Source organism: Parus major, chromosome 8 (genome assembly GCF_001522545.3).
Source record: "Parus major isolate Abel chromosome 8, Parus_major1.1, whole genome shotgun sequence".
In the NCBI taxonomy this organism is placed as follows: domain Eukaryota; kingdom Metazoa; phylum Chordata; class Aves; order Passeriformes; family Paridae; genus Parus; species Parus major.
Window position 1 is genome coordinate 28,321,014 of NC_031777.1, and position 21,651 is coordinate 28,342,664.

Genomic DNA, 21,651 nt, shown 5'->3' on the forward strand with positions numbered 1-21,651 from the left:
ATGTGGTGGCCTGGAAACAGAGATTTAATTTAAAAGAGCTGGCACAGCAGTGCAGGTGCAGTGGGAGGTGTGGCTGCACAACACCTGCACTGCTGCAGAGCAGGTTCAGTTGTGCTTCTGCCAGGAACACCTGGACAATCTCACCTGCCTGTTGTGATCAGGTTTTGACTCCAGTGTGAATTGACACCAGGGCTTTAGCAAAAGTGTGACAATTACAGCGCAATGCTTCTGTGGCAGAATCAGGCTGGGTGCAAGCAAGTTCTGAATTTCTCAGTGGATGAAATTGAGGTAACATTGTCCATATTGAATTGTATTTAAAAACAGAAATCCTTCCCCATTCTTTGTTAATTGGAGGAAGCAGACTATAGCTGCCAAAACCACAAGTCAAATGCCAATAATTTAAAGCACAAAGTAATTGAAGTAACAGACATGCTAACCTAGATATTAGAAAAAAATGGGTAGGAGGTGTTTTCCAATTCTATTTTAAGCCATATAAAATTAACACTTTGTTAAAATCCTTGCAACATCAGCTTCAGGGCTAAATTTAGCTTGCACCAGCATAAATCCAAATCACCTCTCATAAGGCAATAATTTTATATAGATATAACCAAAGCCTAATTCTGTCACTTTTGAAAGTGCAACCTTGTAGCCATAGAGATGGCAGCAGAATTGTGAATTTGGCCTTTTAATAGCAAAGCTCTTTCATTCGTGACTAAGTATGCAAGCTGCCCATCTACCTTCATGTAGAGAGGCAATGCAGAGAGAATGAGAATTAAATTTAAGGGAGCCTGATTCTGAAGAGCAAGTGTTAGCAAATACTAGTAAATACTGTACTTGGTAACCTTCTGAACTAATCTGCCTCTGGGGCAGAGTCCCACTGCTTGTTTCCTCAAGCAGTTCCATTTGCTGTCAAGTTCTCTTTATTTCTTCTTCATGAGCTAAGTGCTGATGAAACACCCTGCCATGGTATATTCAAGACTGAGATGTTTCCTCTTTCCATAAAGTACTTAGTCTGGACATTTGTCTTGGGTACATTGGAAATCCTGCTGGAAAATAAATACAAACACAGAATGTGAAGTCTCTCTACTCTTCAAAGAGCAGACTGTTGTTCCCCCTATCACCCACAAAAGTACACAGAAGTATTGTATCCTCCTTATGTTCTTCCTGGTGATCCTCCAAGGATTTTGATGTTTTACATAGACCCTTGTTCAAAGTTGAGATCTAAAAGCCTCAGTTAACTGGTGTGTTTGACAGCAAACAAAAGTCTTTATATGCATTTTGAACTGTCCTGTGGAGCCTTAAGCATTAGCTTGCTGCTAGGCACTGGAAAACCTGTGAGAGAATGTTGGCTTTCCTTTCCTTAGGTATTTCTGATGTAGTTCTGTTTTCTCTCTTGTAATCTAGGGGGGATGTTCATAAAGAATCAACATTTCAGCAACAGCAATTTTGGTTGATCGGTAGTGCCAAAAGTTACTACTGGAAGTCTCACAGAGAACCTGTTTAAATGATTTACACGTGACCTTCTGCATTTTTTTGTTTGGTTGTTTGTTTTTGTTTTGTTTTTGTTTTTTGGGGTTTTTTGTTATAGACTGTATATTCATTGCTGAATAAAAAAAATCTCATGGGTACAAGGTGCACGCTTCTTATTGTGAACAGCTTTGGCTATTCAGTGCACTTGGGTAGTCTGAGGAACAGGAGGAGTACATGAGATGGTGCAGAAGCCCCAGCACTTGCTTCCTGGAGCATATGGTGCTTCTGGTCTGCAGGACACATGTCTGTGTCTGTAAAATCTGAGCTACAAAATGCAGCCAGTCACTCTGCATATGCTGCTGCTGCTTATGAGTCCTTGCAGTGGTTAGAGATGGTTTAATTTGCTACAGGAAGTGTAACCCTCTGTCTCATACAGAAAGAAACAATCCTTTATGCTTAATAAGCTTTAAATCTTTTATTTCAAGTTGTAGCTGCTGCATTATTTGAGTGCATGCCGCTACTGAAACCACAGCGAGTGCCCGAGTAAAGTATCCAGTGTGGGGAAGACATGGGGAGAGGTGGATGTGGTCTTCAAACTCTAAATTTTCCAAATTGTGTTGCCCATAACCTGTAAATTGCAGTGCACTAACTGACAAACAAAAAAGCTTTTATCAGTATTTGTGTGGTGTGGGAACCAAACAATCCAATTTTTCAATTTTTGACTGCTTAATTATGTGATTGGAGGCCACGCCTTTTGCAGATAGCAAAACAATTTTAATGATGTCCCACAGTGAAAGATTTGAAAGTATTTTAAAAGGTTTTATGACATTAAAAATGCACTTAATATTTTGTTTATTGCTGGACACGATGAATTACACACATTCTGCTTGGAACATCTTCTCAAACAGCAAAGTTTTGGACAGCTTGGTGGATACTTGGGGAGAGGAAAAGATCCATGCCCAGTTGCCCAGAGTGCATTTCATAGCAGCTCGCTATCCCAAACCATGTGTCTTCTCATGTCTGTACTTTCTGTATGCAGTGGGAGTAATTTCTTTCACCTGCTGGCCAGACTGCTGCTCCTGAACTATTTGCACATCCACAGAAGTTTGGCTGCCTGGGGAATTTGGAGTGGGACAGAAAGAAGCAGGAGGTTGTGGCTTTGCTTCAGCCACCACACTGATAAGACGTGGGATCAGGAAGTACCATCTTGGAGCAGATCCTCCATCTAATTTCCCTCCAGAGGCAGCAGCCAGTTGCTGCTTTGTCCCCAGAGGGAGGAAGATGTGATTTTATGTAACAGTTTTCTCAAGGTGATGTGCTGCTTTTACTTGAAAAGCAGTTGTTTGTTGCTTTGGCAAAATAACTTCAGCTGCAGGCCGGGGTTTGTCTGTTGTAATGGAGTTGTAGCTATGTTGTGAATCAGTCTCTGCTTCTTTCTGGATTCATTTTGAATATATCAGAGTTTGGGCTAGAGAAATCAGCTTGTGTGGTGTACTGGGGAGCTGAGCTGCTTCCCTGTGGATCCCTAAAGAAAAGGATAAAAGAAAGAAGTTTGGTGAAGTTTGCAGGAAGGACAGATAAGATACAGGCAAAGATTCTGGCTTTGCCACTATGGCATCTGCTGACCCAAATGCCCAATGTCATACAAGGGAGCAAACTATTATTGGAGAGTAATCACTGCTGTGATGTCATGAAATTAACTTTTGAATCACTTGTGCTGGTTGGAAGGTGGGAAGGGAGGTGGAGACATGAGACCTTTCTTCCTCATGCTGCTGTTTTACAGATTTGCAGTACATGAGGAGAGAAAGCAATTAAATCAAAGTCAGTCCCATAGCACATGTAAATTATATGTTTAATACAGAAATGTGCACCATTGTGAATGCCATGTTCAAACTCTATGTTAAATCATAGGCAGTGCTCTTATATGTGATAGACAGCACCAAGGGTCAAGCATTTAAATAACAGTCTGCAGAAATATGATTTTTAGGTTACAGAAGAAATAATAGTCTTATCAGTCCTGAAACTGAAGGAAAAATTCTATCAATAACCACGAAGAGACAGTGTCTCAAGTGCAGTTATGGAAAAAAAAAATAAATTGGAGGCGGCCAACCTATAAATTCAAGGGCTCTGGATTTTCTCCTTCACAAGGACGACTTCCAGCTCTGGAGTGCCCAGCCAGAGTAAACACACAGCCTCCAGCCCACCTTCCCAGGTGATCCCATCTGCCCCACGGAGCTCCCAGTCCCTGAGCCAGCACAAACAACCTTTGCTTCCAGTCCCAGCCCAGGGATATGCATCACTGAGCTGCCACAGTGATACTGCTCAGATCCAGGGACCTCCCCCAGACCATCCTTACCTTGTTCTCCTCACGTTTCAAAACTTCTACTCCAAAAATGCCCAAGAAATATTTCGAGAAAAGATTCCATTGCTGTCCTTAAAGAGCAGAATCTCCAAGGCTGTGCTTACTGTTAGCTATGGTTTGCTATAAAGTGCTCCACTATTTTCCCAGAGCTGGGCACAGTAGAAATGAGCAATAATGAGGAGCAGGACAGATGACCTTCTTTTGAACTTAGTTGTTCCTTTAAATTTTGATGAAAACTTATCTTTAACCTTTATCTCTACTTCTTCTTTTAGAGAGGGGATGAAGTTTTGAGCTTTTTTCTTTTTTTTATCCCTTGTCATTCTCTGCTGAGGGAGAGACTACAAAATTGACTGAGAAAGGAGTTTTATTCTGCAGCTTTTAAAGAGGGCAAGGGCATTGCAAGCAATGGAGATTAAAAAAAAAAAAGAAAATGAAACTATAAAGAAGTACTTGACAGTGTCTCTTCTTCACTTATTGGAATATGCTGTTCAAGCTAAAAGAGAGGGCAAGAGGTAATCTGCTCTGCTATTTGCTTTTAATATGATCATGTTTTTGGCTCCCACTACATCTAATGCTGCTTGTATCATTCAAAAACACACCTCATTATCTCCTGGTAAATGTTGAGCTGCTGCAAAACCAATTGTAGTGGGTAGAATGCCTCTGAGGTCAGGGTGTACATGAAATATGTAAGCTCAAAATATGTTTGCAATCAGTGACAATACTGCCTGCTAATGTGCTATTGCACCGTTTGTCTCGCTCTTGGTCATAAATATTTTGTTTCTTAAGCTTTAAGGCAGCTCTATATCAGAGACTAAGTTTCAAGTTGCTGGTTTAGTCATTGTTGCTCTGACATTTATCTTGGATGCACCAACTTGTGTTTAGTCTGCTAAAATCAATACATAAAACGTGTAAACTTAGTTGAAGAAGAGTGGGTGTCTTTTAAGCTTTTTTCATATGGTAAGTAGAGGGCTGATATGAAAATCATGCAGCTAATTTAAACAAGGGTGAGGGAGAAATTAGATTTTTCTCTCTGAGCCTCATTTTCAAGGAATGAAAAGCTCAGTCCAGGTTCAATGCAGCATTCTCGGAGCATTGAACAAAATCAGTCTTTGTTCTTCAGTGAAACTTATCTGTGGAGGAGCTGCATAACTTCCTGTGAAACCCAGCCCTGCAGATGTGCTGTGCTCGTCGTCCCTCTGCTTTTGCTTCCTTTGGTCAAAGAGTCAAGAATGGACACTTTGTGCTGGAGTGAAAATGATGCTGCCTGGTTTGCCCTCTGCTGAGCTGGAGCCCTGCTCACCAAAGGGACATGACTTCCTGCCAGTTACTCTGCTGTTTGTTTATTTGTCGAGTGGAATGGGATAGCCCTCAGCGAAACCAAAGCCTTCCTTCTCCAAACCTTGGAAAAAGAAGCAGCAGGTTCTCAAGCAAGTGCAAACAACCTGAACTGATGCTGTAAATGAATAAATGTAGGCAATAAGCAAGTGGAGAGAGTGGATGTGGTAGACAATAATTAAATAGTTTAGTTCTAACAAGCATTTGACCAGAGTTCAGGAGGTAGCTGATCCACTTTAACGAGTCAGAATATCAGAAAGTGAATTGTAGTAAATTAAGACTTTAAGTGGTTGGGCTATAAACCAGAACAGAAATTGATTTTCTAATAGTCTTGCATACTCTAAATATCCTTAAGTGCTTTATGTTTTAAATAGAGTAAATGCATAGCAAAATGAATTGCCTATTATGCACCAAATAGTACATTTATTATTAAATCCTAGAACAAGACAGATTTTACCAGTATCTTTTCTGTAGGGATTTATTTAGCATAAAATTTATTTTCTAGAATGAAATTGTCCAGAAACCAAATCCCCATTTGTGGCCCCTATGTGTTAGGTGCAGTAGAAATAGAGTTAATAAGATCCCTGCTCCAAATAATCTGGGGTGTTAAAAGGCAAAAAGTACAGGGGTTAGCGAACACATCTGGCTTTCTCTGTTTGTCTCTATATATCTTTGTGTTATATTGTCCCAGCTAAGTGGGATGAATCAAGCATTTTCTGACTTGCAGCTTGCCACAGAGGTGGGTGTGGGAATGACCAGAGAACTCCAGCGGGGCAGGGCAAGGGGGTTACAGAATGAAGTGGGAGGAAAAAGAACCAGAAATGCATTGAGAATGAAAAGAGGCCAGAGTTGTGGAGCAAGAGAGGTCTGAGCAGAAGCTTGGCTGTGTGGAGAGATGGGGAATGCCTATGGGATAAGTTTGTGTTGCTGCTGAGTGCACCTAAGACTGCTGAGCAAGGAGATCTAGACTGGGGAAACTGATGACTGCAGGTCTAAGAAACAATAAAGTGCAGAAAGAGTAGGACAAGGGGATGTGCAGAGGTGAGAGGATGGAACTTGCAGTGTGTCCCATCCCCAGGGAGGAGGGAAACATGTGGCTGCTGTCAGGGAGATGCTGGCACAGGTATGAGTGGAGAATATGAGTGCAGAGCCACTGGGTTCCTGTGGAGCTGTCAGAATAATGCAATCTGTGAGACACTGAAAGGGGACAGGGTTTAGTTTTCATAATTTTTTTACTTGGTTTAAATTAATATAAAAGCAGTTATAGTGATGTATGTTCACAGTCTGTGCAGGTGGTTTGCATTGTTTGATACATAACACTTATCCATTTTCTCTAATTTTATGTTGGTCCAGGCAGCTTTCCCAGTAATGTATTCCTGGCTCATATTTGTGGTGTGACATTTTTGATAAGTATTGTCTGGGTTAATCCACTGTGGAATAATGGTTTGGATGATGCACCAGAGCCCCAGTTTCCCAACCCAAATAAGCTGTAGTGAACACTGTTTCCCTTTAGGAAGGTGATCACTATATTCTTAGCTGAAGCAGTTACAAGGAGAAACCTGATTTTGTACTTATTTTAAAGACAAAATGAGATGTTATAGGCAAAGTACCATCAGTTTCTGACTGGAGGGGTTGAGGCTGTGCATAAGGGGGCTGAGTTCTCTTGCCCCTCTCTCTTTTTGCCTCATTTGAAACATATTCAGGTATTGTGGGTTTGGAAGCCCAATGCAGTATGAGGTTTACATAAACTGCTCAATAAAAAGGGGATTATGTGCCTTCCAAGGATATGCAGCCATATTCTCATACCCCTGTATTCCCTTCTTAGCAAACAGTTCTTTAGTCTTGCTGAAATACAAGTTGCTGAGGCTGTGTGCAAAGGTTAAGGCCTGAAATATGCTCTTACCCACTACATGGTGCTGTTTGTCTGCATTATCTCATGCAAACAAGAACTTTTCCTCCTGCTTCTTATTGATCCCGGTAGGTGAAGGAAGAAACATCTGATTTATTAGTTATTGGTCCTTTTTCCTGAGGACTCAGCATCTGAAATAAATTGAATGGGGTTAAGAATGTACTTAGACCCAGACAAAATTGTCTGTGTGCCTTGTCTTTACAATAAGAAAGAAGCTCAGAAGCAAATTCCAAGTGTCATTAGTGTCATGCTATAAATAAACAAAATGCTTTACAGATAAGAGAATACCACATTTTCCATCTTGGAAATAGCTAACAAGCCATTAGGTGCAGGTTAAGATACAGAACCACAGATTTAGAAGGGAAAAGTAAAGACAGGTAAATGCCAAGGAGGAGAACAAAAAAGCAATCTGTGACTGTGATGTTTGGATTTTTCCAATCTGTGACTGTGATGTTTGGATTTTTCCATCCTGACATGAAAGTATGACATGAATGTTCTAGAAACATGAGGGGACATCAGTATGACTTGGTAAGATGTTGTGCCTTGTCCTGTCTGCCTCTGAAAAGCATTCTCAAGGAACGGGATGCTGATCTCAGCTGGTCTGATGGTGTTTCTCCCATGGGAAAGCCCCAGTGGCAATTCTGGGTCCTCTGTTTCTCTCCAGGACCAGCAAGAGGGAAGTGTCAAGAGATTGGATGGGGAAGCATTAGAGCACCCTGTATTTGGTGTAAGCCATGGCCTGATGCATATCTGTGGAGTCAGATACTACAAAGAACTACTTCCTCTACACCTCAGACATCTCAGGAATCAGGGAGGTGTAGCACATTATTTCTGTGTTTTCTCTTTTTTTTTTCTTCTTCTTTTTTTTTTTTTTCTTCTTTTTTTTTTCTATTTTGCAGCACACAGCAGTCAAAGCAACTCGCTCTGTTTGGGCTGTCTGCAGCCCAGTAGATAAGAGAGCAAACACCTCCCATAGTGACAGGGACTCATTCCAACCATTTGTTTTGAGTTGAATGGTAGATCTTGGAAAACATGTTTTCCATTCATAAAAAGGAAAAAAAAACCTACTCTTGATACTTTCTAATGCCATCCTCTGGAGGCTTGAGGGCCATGTGTCTCACACCCTTACTTTGTAGGTCTTGCTTTTATAGACTTTGTTTTTCACTCCCAGAGATTTATTATCCCAGTGCAGAAACAGTCTGGCTATGCCTTGGCAGTGGAAATGTAGCCATCTATTTGCTAAGAACAAGCTTGTGGTTTACCAGAATATTTCTGTTTCCTTCTGAGGTTTCCAGCTAATGAAGGGGAATTTATCCAGTACATTTATTGACATTAAAATAAGAGTTGCAGTCCATAAATAATCCCATTGTTGTTTTAGTTTGCAGTTTAAAACTTGTTGTCAGCAGCATTGTCGTCCACTGCGACTCAGCTTGTGTTTGTGCTCATAGTATTAGAGCTGGTAACACAGACACACGTTCCAGCTGTTCTCACCAGGAAGGCTTCAAAGTACATTTTTAAATAAATCCTGAACATTTTAGCACTGAGCACCTTTGATCCCAAGCATGGAGAGAAGTTCACAGCTATTCCTCAAGTGACATCTATGAAGATAAAAGCAGCCCCCAGACTCATTTCTCAGTTTGTGCAAACTCCTGCCAGCCCAGAGAAGCAGGAAATCCTGTAAGGGACAGGTGAGGTGGCAGGAAAAGAGCCACCTCCTGTTTTACCCACTCCCAGGAACGCTCCTGGCCCTGAACCCCCTCTGAAGGAGCCTTCACAGAAGTGTCATCTCCTTAGTGGTGGATCCCTGCACTAGGAAAAGATGGAGGTGTATCAAGGGATGCTCTGCAATTCCTGTATCCTTCTATTTCTGGTTCCTAGAATGTCAACCAGTACTTTCATATCTGTCAGCCAGCTCTGCAAAAGAAAATCCTTTAGCACAAGGAAAAAGTCAGATCTTCAGAATTAAGACCATAAAGAATTACATTTGTTATATTGTCTTATTTAAATGAGAATGTCCAGTGGAAACAAGAAAAAATATCAAATAATTTCTACACAGAACACTCTTTGCTGGCAGTACACCACGTGTTGAATAAGACCTGATTTTCAAATATGTGAAGTAATCAAGTTTCATAAATGTCAAACTCATGGCAAATTTTCAACTTGATTATTTGAAAATTTTCTGCTCTTCTTAGTGTATGGAGTTTCATTATCAGCTAAGATTCCTGCAGATTTTTAAAACCCGTTTTGAAAAATATAAAGGAGCCACACCAGAAGACACATGTGCTACAGGCTTCATCTCTAAAATTCTTTTGTCTCTATGATCAGTTAACTGGAGGAAAAAAAAAAAGGGTGTTTAGAGTGAAGTGTTTTGAATTAACTTCATTCAGTTTTCTCTTCCACGATGTGATGTCCAGTGCCATAGATTACACAGGAGTGCAAATATGTCTTTACAGTCACAGAAGTGTTATCTTGCTGTTAAATATTCAGTAATCCAGAGCCACTTCAACAGATTATGCCTGACTTGCTTGTAAAATTTGCTTACACAGAGCTCAGCCCTGCCAAAGCACTTCTCTAGGTATTTACCTGCGGTGCTCAGCCTGCTGGCTGCCAGTCAGCTGGTATTAGCAGGAGGACAAGTGTGACACTCAAGAGGTAAAGCAAAGAAATAGGCAGGTATTTAAATAGATGTATGAGCCAGCAAACAGGAGTGGTTTTAATATTAGTAACATTTTAATCTTGTTCTCTAAACAAAAGAGGATTTACTTATTCATGGCTCAAGAATTACAAATTAACGTGTGGAACTGGAGTTAGAACTGAGGGTACTGGAAATTCCTATGATTCAGTGTATTTATTGTTTTAATTGTTCATATTTCCTTTGCTTTGAGGGATTTGGGCTTTGGGAGTAATATGATGGTCACTGCCACATCTGTCTTGGATTCCTTATTCCTTAAGAATAGCCCTAAGCAGAGAGTGTTACAGAAGTCTCTCATTAGGAAGGAGTAGTCTCAGTCTTTTATGTAGCTGGGGATGATAAAAGGCACCGATTTAGCACTGCTGCCTGAAAGTCCACCAGCACTGCTGAACTCAGGAGGCCTTGTGCAAGAAAGCCATTTCTAGAGAGGTTTGAGGACTTGTCTGTCCCTCCTGGTTAACAATAAAATCTTTTTTTTTCCACTATGAGCCACTTGGAGCAAATCCTTATCCAAAAATTGAAAAGTAAAAGCAAAAATAAGTTCAGAGATTAGTTTCCTGCAGCATGTGAGGCTTCAATCTTTGAATCCAAAAGTAGTCCTGTGGCATTATCTACAGACTGGAAAGTGACCCTTACCTGTGCCTGCACAAATAGCCATGGGCTCTGAAAGCACTGGCACTCAGCATCTCGTGCCTGACAAAGTTAATGACAGAAATGTGCAGCATTTCTGCATTTTCACCTGCTGGCCTCACTGTCTTCCCATTCCCTGCAGCTCTCAAATATTAAAGCTGGCTGGAGCAACCCTCCCAGCTCCCACTTGTGCTCTTTGGTTCCTTCTGCACCCCTCTCTTCCTGACCTATATGGAAGCAAGCTTGCATGGAGAGATTCTGAAGGGGTTATTTCCCACAGCACCAGACAGCCTGAAATATATTTTACTCATGGCAAAAAAAGGCATCCTAAAGTTGGGCAACACGTACAGCTATAGCAGATGTTTCTGGATACACAGAAAATTTGGAATGAAGTTATGATTTATGTTAATATCAACTTAGCCATAGCTCAAATAATGTCCTGGAACAGAGATTATCAGTGTCCAGTTGCACCTCTGAAGACACAGAGAAGAAATAAAACCCAAAGAAGGGGCTCATCTCATAATCAGGTTTCAGGCAACTCAACAGTTGCATTTTATGTGTTATACAATCCACTCGTGAAAATAGCTTTAGATTTGCAAAAACAGATTGAAAGGGACCAAGAAAATGAATGGAACAAGCTATTCTGGCTTTAGAATGAGCTTTTATTTAGGATGGGATTACTTTTGAATGAATAAATCCTTTAGGGATGGGATAGGGAATCATTATGGTGATGTTCAGCAATTGTGCCCTCCCTAAGCAAGGACTTAAATACTGGCCCACCTTTGGTTTGTCAGGGATCTTTTCACTGATGATAATTTACTTCTTTAATTATCCACAATTTATTTGCATATTATCATGTGACATGAAAACTACCAAGCATTGTTAATTTTAAAAATTTTTGTATCAGCCAATCTTAAACCAACTGGATATCTTATAGAACTCAATAGGAAAGCAAAAATTCTGTCCTCCTGAATAAGATCTTTTCCAATTGGCTGGCACACAGAATGAGTTCATCATATAGATGCCAATTTATAAATATGTCCAATAATAGTAGGGGGAGCAACTGTTCCACAGCTCTGCCAGTGTTCATCAGACACAGTGACAGTAGCCACATCATTAATCTCATGGTATATTAGAAATAAAGTCACTGGAATGGAATGGTGTCAAAGGATAAATGTTTCCCCCTTTGAAAATAAACTTCTCAGTTTCACCTCATTGTGTAGCCTTTTTTTTTTTTTTTTTTTTTTTNTTTTTTTTTTTTTTTTTTTTTTTTCATTTCCCCCTCCCCCTTTCCACCTGCCCTCCTATAAATCCTTTGGTTTCACCTGGCATTTAGGTAACAGTAGGAGACCAATATCCTGTGTCAGAGCTCATTCTACAGTTATCAGTTTAGCATACCCTTAAATCCCCACAATTACTGTGCCAAGACCAATCCTTCCTCTGCGAGGTTAAACATATGCATTACATATTGAAACAATGTAAGTAGCATGTAATTAGCGCTGTTTATGCATTCGCACTTTAAATTATACTTCTAAACCTATGATGTTTTTCAAGGCACTTCATGTTAGAGAGACTTAAATGAGCATTCATCTTGTCATTTTTAACTTTATTCATAAATAACCCTCTAAATATATTTGAATGGTTTATTACATTAGAGCCTATGAACTGACGTACACATTCTTCCCTTAGAGAATATAGTTCTTAATAAAACATCCTTTAAAATTATAAAACCCGTGAACATGGCAATTAAATTTACAAACAGTGTCATCGACAACTTTGACAAAAGATGTTTGAAGAGGGGGGAGTGTTGGGGGGCCTTTTTTCTGTCCTTTTTATTTTTTTTTTTCTTTTTTTCCCCTCCTCTTTTTTTTCCCCTTTTTTTAAATCCTTGTTCCATAAGGATTATAGCTCCCCCGCTGTTTGGAAAAGATAATTTCACTTGTAACACTAATAACTTGAGCAGGGAGAAGGCTGGCTGGGTGAATGGAATGCACTTCACTGCACATCTTGGCTTCGCTAGAAATCGGAAACAGATGGTCCTTGCGGCTGGCTTCCCACTCGGGCCCGCTCAGTGCCAGCCTGTGGTCGTTGGCTGGTTGCTGCTGGCACTGTGTGACTTGAACATAGTAGGACAGTGGCAAAAGAAATCAAATCTTTTTCATTGAGCACCAAACTGTAATGAAATTTGACAGATCTGACATTCTATACCCAACATCTAGTTAGAATATATTAACCTTTTAGTTTTCTTGAGCTCCTCTTCTACTAGTTATGAATCTCCTTATTAAGGGGTTGCAGTGGTTCTGGAGATGCCAGGAAAGCAGTATCTTCTGTGTGCCCTCTAATGCTGGAACTCAAATACATAATTCAAATAGTAGAGGAAATGTGGGGCTTTCAACTCCTCCCAAATTCTTCTACAAAAAAAAAACCTGTGCTAGTAATAGAAATAATGGTTAGGCCTTTTTATTAATATTTCATTCTAGGAGCAAAAAAAGAAAATCATAGTAAGGTATTCCACCCATGTGCACTGAGTATTTCCTGAGTATGTTCTGTATCCCCACCCCACCGAGGCAGCACTACCTGTGATCCAGCTTCATCCAAACTAACTCTGTGATTTCAAAGAATACTTTTGTTTCAAATTCCATGAATTTGCATTTGCTTAGATGTTATACAGATTAGTCCAGGGAAGGATTCCTCCTTTCCCTCTAAAGACTTCTCCCAATATATGCTTGATATTGGCTTTTTTTTATAAACCCTGCTCAGTCCTTCTCTAGGTCATGTTGTCTGTCACACGGGCCTTGAGCCAGCCAAGTGTGTGCTCCTGGGGGACAGGGACCTCTCATGGGTGAAGAGCATGTTGAAATGTTGTACTGAGTTATGGCCACAGATTAGGAAATAGTTGGTTATATTTAGACTTAAAAATAAATCTGGTTTATGTTCCTTTGCATTTTGGGTTGATAGAGAAGAATTTTTACTTATTTTTTAAAAATGTTTGTATGTGTCATTCCTTCGCCTTCAGTCCTTTCATCTGTTCCTCCTGTTTCTTTCAGACATGAAGTCACAGCACTGTCTGTGATGTCAGTGTGTTTCCATATTGACAGACCGTTCTGTCAGAAACAAGATCTTGATGCTTGTTTCAGATGAGGGAAAAGGGGAATACAGATGGTAGGAAGAAAATCAGAGGAGTGAGAGGGGAGCAGGGAGAAACACACACAACAGAGCTACAGGGGGAAATGCAGAGTCCAAACTCAACTTTTCCTGCAGAGGGCAAAGGACTACTTTCCCTGGGTTCAAGAAGATCATCCAAAATGTGTGTGTAACATTAAGTAACCAGTAGAAGCTTTACCATTGCACTGATTTTGGCTCGGGAGTCCTTGAAGGTGCAGCAGCAGTGGTCACATGCTGCTTTTCTCCTTGTTTACGCCTTCAGCAACAGCAGATCTTCTTGATTGAAGCCAGGATTACAGGATTTCCAAAAGCTAGAACACACTCCTTGTCAGAAACTTTGCATCAGTTCAGAGGCTGCCCAAAAATCAACTGCCTGCTCTCACATGGCACTTGAACTAATTGTCGCTGTTCGAGATAAGGAAATCCTCCTCGTAACTCATCGAAGCTGAGGCTTCCCAAGGAAAACGCCTCCGAAATTAGGAGCAGATCTAAATCACACTGTTGCAATGAGCTGAAAAGGTTCTGAGCAATTGCAACTGGAGAAATAGGGGGAGGCAAAGGGAATGAAGAGAGGGTTAATGAGCAATGGGTATCGTACAAGTAATAGATAATCTAATAATGAGGTCTAAGATCCTAAAGATGTGTCTGGAACTGGGAACTGCTCGCCATTCTACCGCGTTTCTTGTGCCGATGTGAACAGTAGAAGCCAACATTTGGAGAAAACACCCACTATGCCAACATTTCTAATGCTCTCATGCATTCAGTTTCCAGTAGACTGTAAAATGCCAGCTTGATACAGTCATCTGAATTAATATACTTTATTAGCCTTTTTTTTAGCATTCTTTCCTGGTTCTGTGCACTTGACAGGAACAATAATATCCTCATCCAAACTTGCAGCTAAGGGAAGATAGAGGGGCCTGCTCGTGCTGTGTGAGCTGCAGCAGGTAACTCTGCTCAACAATTAAGCAAATTATTTGTGGGTAGTTGGCCACTTCTCCAGTAGGAAGTCGGAAAGAAACTGCCAAGTGCTTCAATCCATTGCTTGAGGCCTACAGCTGGCAGAAAACAAATCTCCTGTAGCCCACAACACACACACCTAACTTCTTTCCAACTTGAAATATCACTCTATACTGCAAGCATTTTTATTTTGCAGCTGTGTCTGCAAAAATGTCGATGCCACACGAAGGCTTTTTCTTTCTCCGGAGCAGATCTGATTTAGAAGCAAATATCTGTGTTGTTTATTAGTCTTTGGAAGGCATCGTTTTGTCCCAGTACTATTCACAGGGAGTGTTGTGCAGAATGCTGATTGACAAGAGTTAAATTCAAAACATGTAGCCATTTTCTGGTGTGTGGTTTTTTTCCTGATTGAAGGAAAACTACTTAGATGTTTGTTTCCAAAACGGCATCTGTCAGCAATCAAAGGGGAAAAATTGCATAAAACAAATGCAATTGTTTGGAGTAGCATTTCCTGGATCATGTTAAATGCTTGATTTGCTCCCCATTATGCTCACCAAATAATTTTATTTTCCACAATAATTGCAATATTTAACATGTTGTATTTAATCTTGTTTTAATGCTATTAACAACAGCCGCTTATGAAAGGAGTAATTGCTCTACGGGTAAGAACCCACCATCCCCAGCATCAGAAAGAACAATGGCAAAGTTAACTGCACCTAATTGTTCTGAATTTAAAACACTGTTAACCAACAGTTACTCATTTCTTTGCACATAACCACTCCACTGTCAGGAAGGAAATGGTTTCATGCTTCTGTCATTCATAATCTGAAAAGTGTATGTTCTAAAAAAAATATTTAGTTGATGTGTTTACAATTAATATTGGGAGCTAAAATCATATGTTGGTACAGGAAGAAGTGGTTAATACAGCAATACAGAGAAAGTTTGTCAGTAGATCTCTAGCAACATCAGGTGCTAAAACCCCATATAGAATAGAGATTTATCAAAACTTGCCTGGAATGACATGCAGCACAACTGGGTATGAAATACTAAATAAATAATAAGAAGGGAGGGTAAGATGATGGGTTTGAGAGGTAGGAGCCGAGAGAGCAGCATAAAATTGAATCTGACACCAATTCAAGGGCTGATTGTTACTAAGAGTTTTGCTTTATATTTTGTGTGATTATTTGGAGAGGGAAGTTTTTTCAATAAGCAGTGAGACTGAAAGGACAGGTAGCATTAGCAAACCTGCAGTAAAAGACAATAAATACTTTGGCTAGCCAGAGCAAGGACAGTTCCTGGCACAGTGTCCATCTTTTTTTTTTTTTTTTTCTGGACTCAAAATAAAACTTAACACTTCCCATGCTAGTCAGACCCTTTCCTGTAAGCAGCTCCTATCTGGAGCTAGAAGTTCAAACTGGGATGCTGTAGTAGCATAGATCATTCACTGATGTGTAGTCCAGATTGTAAGACTGGGACAAAAAAAAACCCCAAACCCCTGCATGTTACATTAGCAGTTTGTGCTCACACTAAATCATTTGCTTATCATCTCGCACATCACAGAAATGCAGCGGTATTACTGAAGCTCAATAAAACTTAGTTCTGTCCTGAATGGCAGTTCTAATTAATTTGTGCAGCCCAGAATTACAATTTTGCTGTAGCCAAATAGTTAAACAACAGTTAATATACAAAATAATCCAAACAAGACTTGTGCACCCACAAGCTCCCCTTTGTAATACAAACAGAAAAGGATATAGTTTAAAACTGAGTGGATGTTTTTAATACATTTTCCTCTTGTGTCCGAATCACAAAACGATTTGCAGAGTGTAGCTGTTTCTGAGTGAGCGAGTTGTATCAGCTCCGCAGCCCTAAGAAATATTCCTGGCGAGAGTGCTTTTGCCAGTTCAGAAGTTCATTTTTTCGAGCACTTGAGGAAAAGCTCTACTGTATAGGCTGGAGTGCCCTGTCAGGGACTGTGGTGGTCACAGCCGAGCAACCGTCGCTCCGTGTGACACAGCGGGGTGATTTAAATGGAAAGCATTCACTGCCTGCTTAATAGTCAGCTGTCATAAAAGTAATACTTCAGTTGGGTTTACAGTGCACCAGGAAAAGTGGGAAAATGAGATGAGAAAATCTATGATTATCTCTGGCTTTGCTAGACAGGAAAAGATTTTAATATCAGACAATAACAGGATTTCATAACTTTTCAAAGCAGTTTGTTTTGTGGCTGGCTTTTCCCAAGTTATCTGTCAATTCCTCACGTAAATTTTGAGCGTGGCAGAGAAGTTTTGCAGGAGAGAGAAACAAACCTCTGTGAGTTTGGCAGTTGTCACCTGATGAGATTAAGAAATGTAACATTAAAAACCATGTTTAAAAAAATTTTGTAGCAAAATGATATTTTACAAATATCATTATATATAAAAAGGAAATTGTTGAGTTCTTAGAGGGCATTTTGAACCTTCATATGAAAAGTCATTCATTTAAACAATATGATCTGCTATCTAAAATCAAGAAGCAATAAAGAGACAAAACTTGAAGGTCTTAGAAAAGAAAGATCATTTGATTCCTTCAGAAAGCGTCTCTCACTGGATTGAGAAATTAAACTTGGACAGTTTATACTTCTGTTTTGCCTTTCACTGCTTAAATTATTATATGCACAATTATGAAAGAAAGAAAGAAAGACGTGATAATTTTTCTTTTTTTTTCCTCAGTCTTTTCCCCCCAGTCACGTACATGAGAAAAGTAGCTGCGATAAACAGATACTGAATCAGACTGAAAGTCTTTTTTAAAAAAAAAAAGAAAAAAAAAACACCCAAAACATTGCATGATAGTCTCTAAGCAGTTCCATCTGTCAAGCAGAAATTTTAGGCTAATAGCCTGTGGCGATCTCCCTCCACAGTCCACTACCTGCCTTTGTCCTATTAAATCTCTTTATTCTTCTTAAAAAAGAAAAAGAGGAAAGGAAAGAAAAACCTTGCAGACCAAAATCATCTGAGTGATGAAGCCCTAATTTTGACCGCCTCTCTTTGATGTTGAGCAGTGGGTTCTTATTTAAAAAAAAAAAGAGTGAGTGAGAGAGGGGGAGAGAGAGGGAGAGAGAGAGAGAGAGAGAGAGAGAGAGGAGAAGACAGTGCTAGAAGCAGATGACTTTTCATCTCCACTTCACCTTGCCACTGGGTCTGTGAGAGATTGGTTCATTGTCAAGGAGATTTTTTTTTTTTTACCCATGATTCCATATGGTATGGACCGGGCTACATGTTGCCCAACATGCCAGTGCAAATGTTTTCTCAATTAGGTGTCTTATCTCCCGTGAGTTAGCATCAGATGAAGCTTGCTGACAGCATAATGGCAGGGAAAACCTCCGACGGCTCCATCAAATGGCAGCTCTGCTACGACATCTCGGCCAGAACTTGGTGGATGGTGAGTTGGCAGCAGGGCTGCTTTTTTTTTTCTCCCTTTTCTACTTTCCCTCCCTCTTTGACAAAATGTCCCAGACCTCACATTTATCAAATTAACATTTGATTTTTTTCACACTCTTCAGTAGAGCAGCCTCACACTTGTCCCACTTGTGTGCTTTCCCCTGTGTAACAGGAGACTGTTAATGTGCACTACAGTTTCCAGAGGGAAGCTTTTTCAATTCTCCTTAAGGGAAAAAAAAAAAAAAGTATGCAAAGAAGTAGTTTGAAAAAGCCTTGTTGTGCAGAGTAACTTGTCTCAGTCGGCTGCCTAACGCTCAGTTTGTTTTATTTTATCTGCTGCTTTCCAGCGTCCGTGTGCGCGTGCATTTTTTACCACGCAGTATTTGGTAAAAAGGGAAGGTGGAAAGTTCAGTCCGTTTCAAAGCGAGTCGATCCCTGTAAAAGCCTGGAACGGTGCGGTCGTGGCGTGGTGTAAAACCATCACGTGTGAGAGGAGCGCGGTTTGCGAGGTGCTGCCTTTCAGCCGAGACCCCGATCTAACTTTTCCCTCTGCTTGTTTGCGTTAGAACAGGTTCCCGGGCTGTGCTGACCTGGAGCCATGTGTTACAGATCCCACATAGTCTGGCTCTAGCTGCTTTTGGGCACAATTAAAGTTTCAATAAAGTCCCAACGTGCTCCGTAGAACGAGTTAACTAGCATGTCATGGTCAGCCGGGCCAGACAACCTTTGACATCTTGAATCTATAAGAGGTATAGTGAGTTAGGAGGATGCACAATAGCCCATTGTAGCAGAAGATGCAAGTCCTGTTGCGAGGAAGAGAGTCCTCAAATCATTACTGCCCTCGTTAGCGTGTTGTCCGTTAGGGATTAATTCGTTAGCAGCGCATTTTTAGTTTTCTGTAATTATTATTCTTGTGGCAAGCGTGAATTCTTCCAGTGAGAGGAAAAGTTTGCTGCCAGGACAATGAATGTATTATCCGCTCCTAACTGGACCGTGAACCTCAGCTCATTTCACATAGATATCAGTTAAAAAAGGACTGGCGAGTGGAATTACAAAACAAGGCATGATCACTTTCATTGTATGATACGCTGAAACAAGTCGGGGGCTTTCCCTCCCCCTCGCCGCCCCGGACCAATTTTGGTATCATTTGGAAAGTTTAAGACCTCAGAGGACTTGAAAGACTTTTAAAAGTGAGATCCGGAAGGTTTTTATTCTGCAGCTTGGTGGTGGCCATTGTGTATATCATGTGGCTTGTATTTAAAGGTGTTTGGGCTCGGGGTTTTCCGTTTTGTTTTGTCTAAACTCTTAATTTTTTAAGCGTCTATTAGAGGTTTGCCAGCGGTTGCCAGTGAAATGTAACATGCAGGGTTTGGTTAATGGGAATAGGGAAGGCTAACCACTTTACTTATAGTACTGATTTTCCAATTAGACTTTCTGCCAGGAGAAGTTGGAGGGGGAAGGGGTATTTGCATGCACATAAACTGTTGATTATTCATGTGACTTTTTTTTAGCTTGTTAAACCCCTGCAAATAAGGCTATTGATTTTTACTTATCATTTTCAAAACAAAGTTTTTCAAGTACCTGTTTTAGCCACAAGATTTATATCATGCTGTGATTTTGCCTTATTCCAAGCCATTTGTATATTTTATTACCACTCCTCTTTTATTGTCTATCGGCTGCTTTTATGATGAGGTAGGTCCGTGTTTATTATTTAGTAAGTATCCTCAAATGTTACTAGGCAGTTATTAGCACTCTAGAGAAAGTGTCCAAGGAAGTTTCATTTCAGTCACATCTATTACACAGATGTTTTAGTGCTGTGAATATAATATGTAAAAATCCTGGAAACATTTAGTAATGCACTTGCCTAAAAATAAACAGTTTTATAACCACACATGCTGTTGTTTAGATTAAACATTGTAGAAAGTTCTCCTTAAACTTGAACATCACACCATTTATTTTCTAACAGAAAAAAAAATCACTTAAATAGCTTTTTTTTTGTAGAAGTTGTGGTAGATAAGAGACGTTATTTTTAGCTGAAATGAATAATTCAAGATCTTTACAATAGATGTGTTAATTGCAAATAATTTTCATACAAAGTTTCAATTATTGATGGAGTAATAAGCAGTTTTTCATACATTATGAATCTAAAACACATAACAAAAATAGATTTTTTTTACCCCCCCCCAAACCTCATCCCGTTTGCCACATTCTTTTCATCAAAAGTAAACTAGAGAGCAGATTTTAATGTTTTAAAGACAAATAAAGCTTTGAAAATTACCTCATGCATCGTCTGGCTGCACAAAATCTCAGCTGCACAGTGCTAAACTTCGGTTTGGTACTGCCAGCATACAAAGAGATGAGTGAATACCCCTTGCACCCATATGGACTCAGCTGCCAGCACTGGGATATGCAATTTTGCTTTTTAATGAATCGTAAACAATTTGTGTGTCAAGCGAGGGAGTTTGTTTTCTTTCTGGAGCAGGTTCTAAATCCATTTGAAGCTATAGCTGTGTACTGTACTGGAGCATTATGCCCAAATTTAAAGGTTCTGTGTCACTGGGATGAAAAGACCTGTTATAATGAAAGAAACGGCTTTATAAAAGGCTGGGTGTTGTAATCTCTCTCTCTTTCTTTCTTTCTTTCCCTCTCTCTGTCTCTCAACCTCACACTCTCCCTCTTTCACCCCAGTCTATAGCATGTTTATAGCCAGCTCTGGAGATAATGGAAATTGGTTGATTGCATGATTAGTAAAATGAATGGATTTTAGCATTGGGCAAAGCAGCTTGCAATTTTGAAAGGTGGCTTTAAAATGCAGAGTTCTAATTTTGACCTTATTTTCTTTCATAGATAATCTTTATTAATGCTCCTTTAATTCATTTTTCCTCATCACAGCTAGTTTTTCTCCCCAGCCATCTGATGGAATGGCTAATATATTTTATCTTACTTGCCAAAATAGCAAGAGATCAAAGTAAAAATGTTATTTCTCTTTCTTGTAGACAGTTGTAAATGTTTCAAACTATTTCAGCAGAAGCCACAGGATTTGTACATTTCAGTAATAATTGCATTTGTCTCCACTCTGTTAAGGCAATGTTACAACTAATCTACTTTTTTTATGCTTTAATCAAGTAAATGCAGAAACTGTTATTATTCTATATTGTAATGTGACATTTTAGCATAAAATTTCCCCCAAATGCTGTAAATTTGTGCAAGAAGGAGTTATATTTATTTTTAAAATATACCTATAATAGCAAATAATTTAACCAATATAGGAGCCTGAAGTTACGAGGTGAATTTGTTGGAAAAATGATCATTATTTTGTTTTCATTGGCACTTTCAATTTAAATTTGCTGCTGTCATAGAGACATTAAAGGGTTAGTCATAGAAAAGTTTCAGTACTCTGTCTTGCATTTGTAACAAATATGTGCAGCTGTGCTACTTTTATAAACATTTATTTCAAGCTGATTATTTTTTTTAAATTATTTGCTCTAGCGAGCCAATATGATGTGACCATAATATGTTTAATAAGGGATTGTCTTCAAAATTCCTTTGCATGGGGTTATTGAAATAGATGTGCAGCAAAGGTATATACTGAAGGGAAAATCCTCCATGGCAAAACAAAATGAAAGACCCCAAATTGGGCCAAATTCTGCTCAAGATTTACACTGCCACCAGCCTGGAGTTGCTGCATTGGGAAGAGCAGAGCAACTCCAGGTTT

At 39.7% G+C, this 21,651-nt stretch overlaps 1 protein-coding gene and 1 long non-coding RNA gene across 15 annotated transcripts in view; one reads left to right on the top strand and one right to left on the bottom strand.

Moving 5' to 3' along the window:
• Positions 1-1,930: 1,930 nt before the first annotated feature.
• Positions 1,931-20,851, bottom strand: LOC107208103. The gene is made up of 3 exons (XR_001523086.3): positions 20,215-20,851; positions 7,071-7,207; positions 1,931-2,995 (listed from the first exon to the last, which is right to left on the bottom strand). It is a non-coding gene; the product is annotated as an uncharacterized LOC107208103 (long non-coding RNA).
• The window catches only part of NFIA (nuclear factor I A), a 343,582-nt gene continuing 339,772 nt past the window's right edge, over positions 17,842-21,651 (top strand). For 13 of the 14 annotated variants that reach the window (XM_015636071.2, XM_033516520.1, XM_015636072.2 and 10 more), the window contains exon 1: positions 17,848-17,937. In XM_015636071.2, coding sequence (XP_015491557.2) covers positions 17,863-17,937 — 75 coding nt within the window. In that variant the 5' untranslated portion in view covers positions 17,848-17,862. Of the gene's footprint in view, positions 17,938-21,651 lie in introns of all 14 variants that reach the window. The other variant, XM_015636078.2, reaches the window with a different exon arrangement.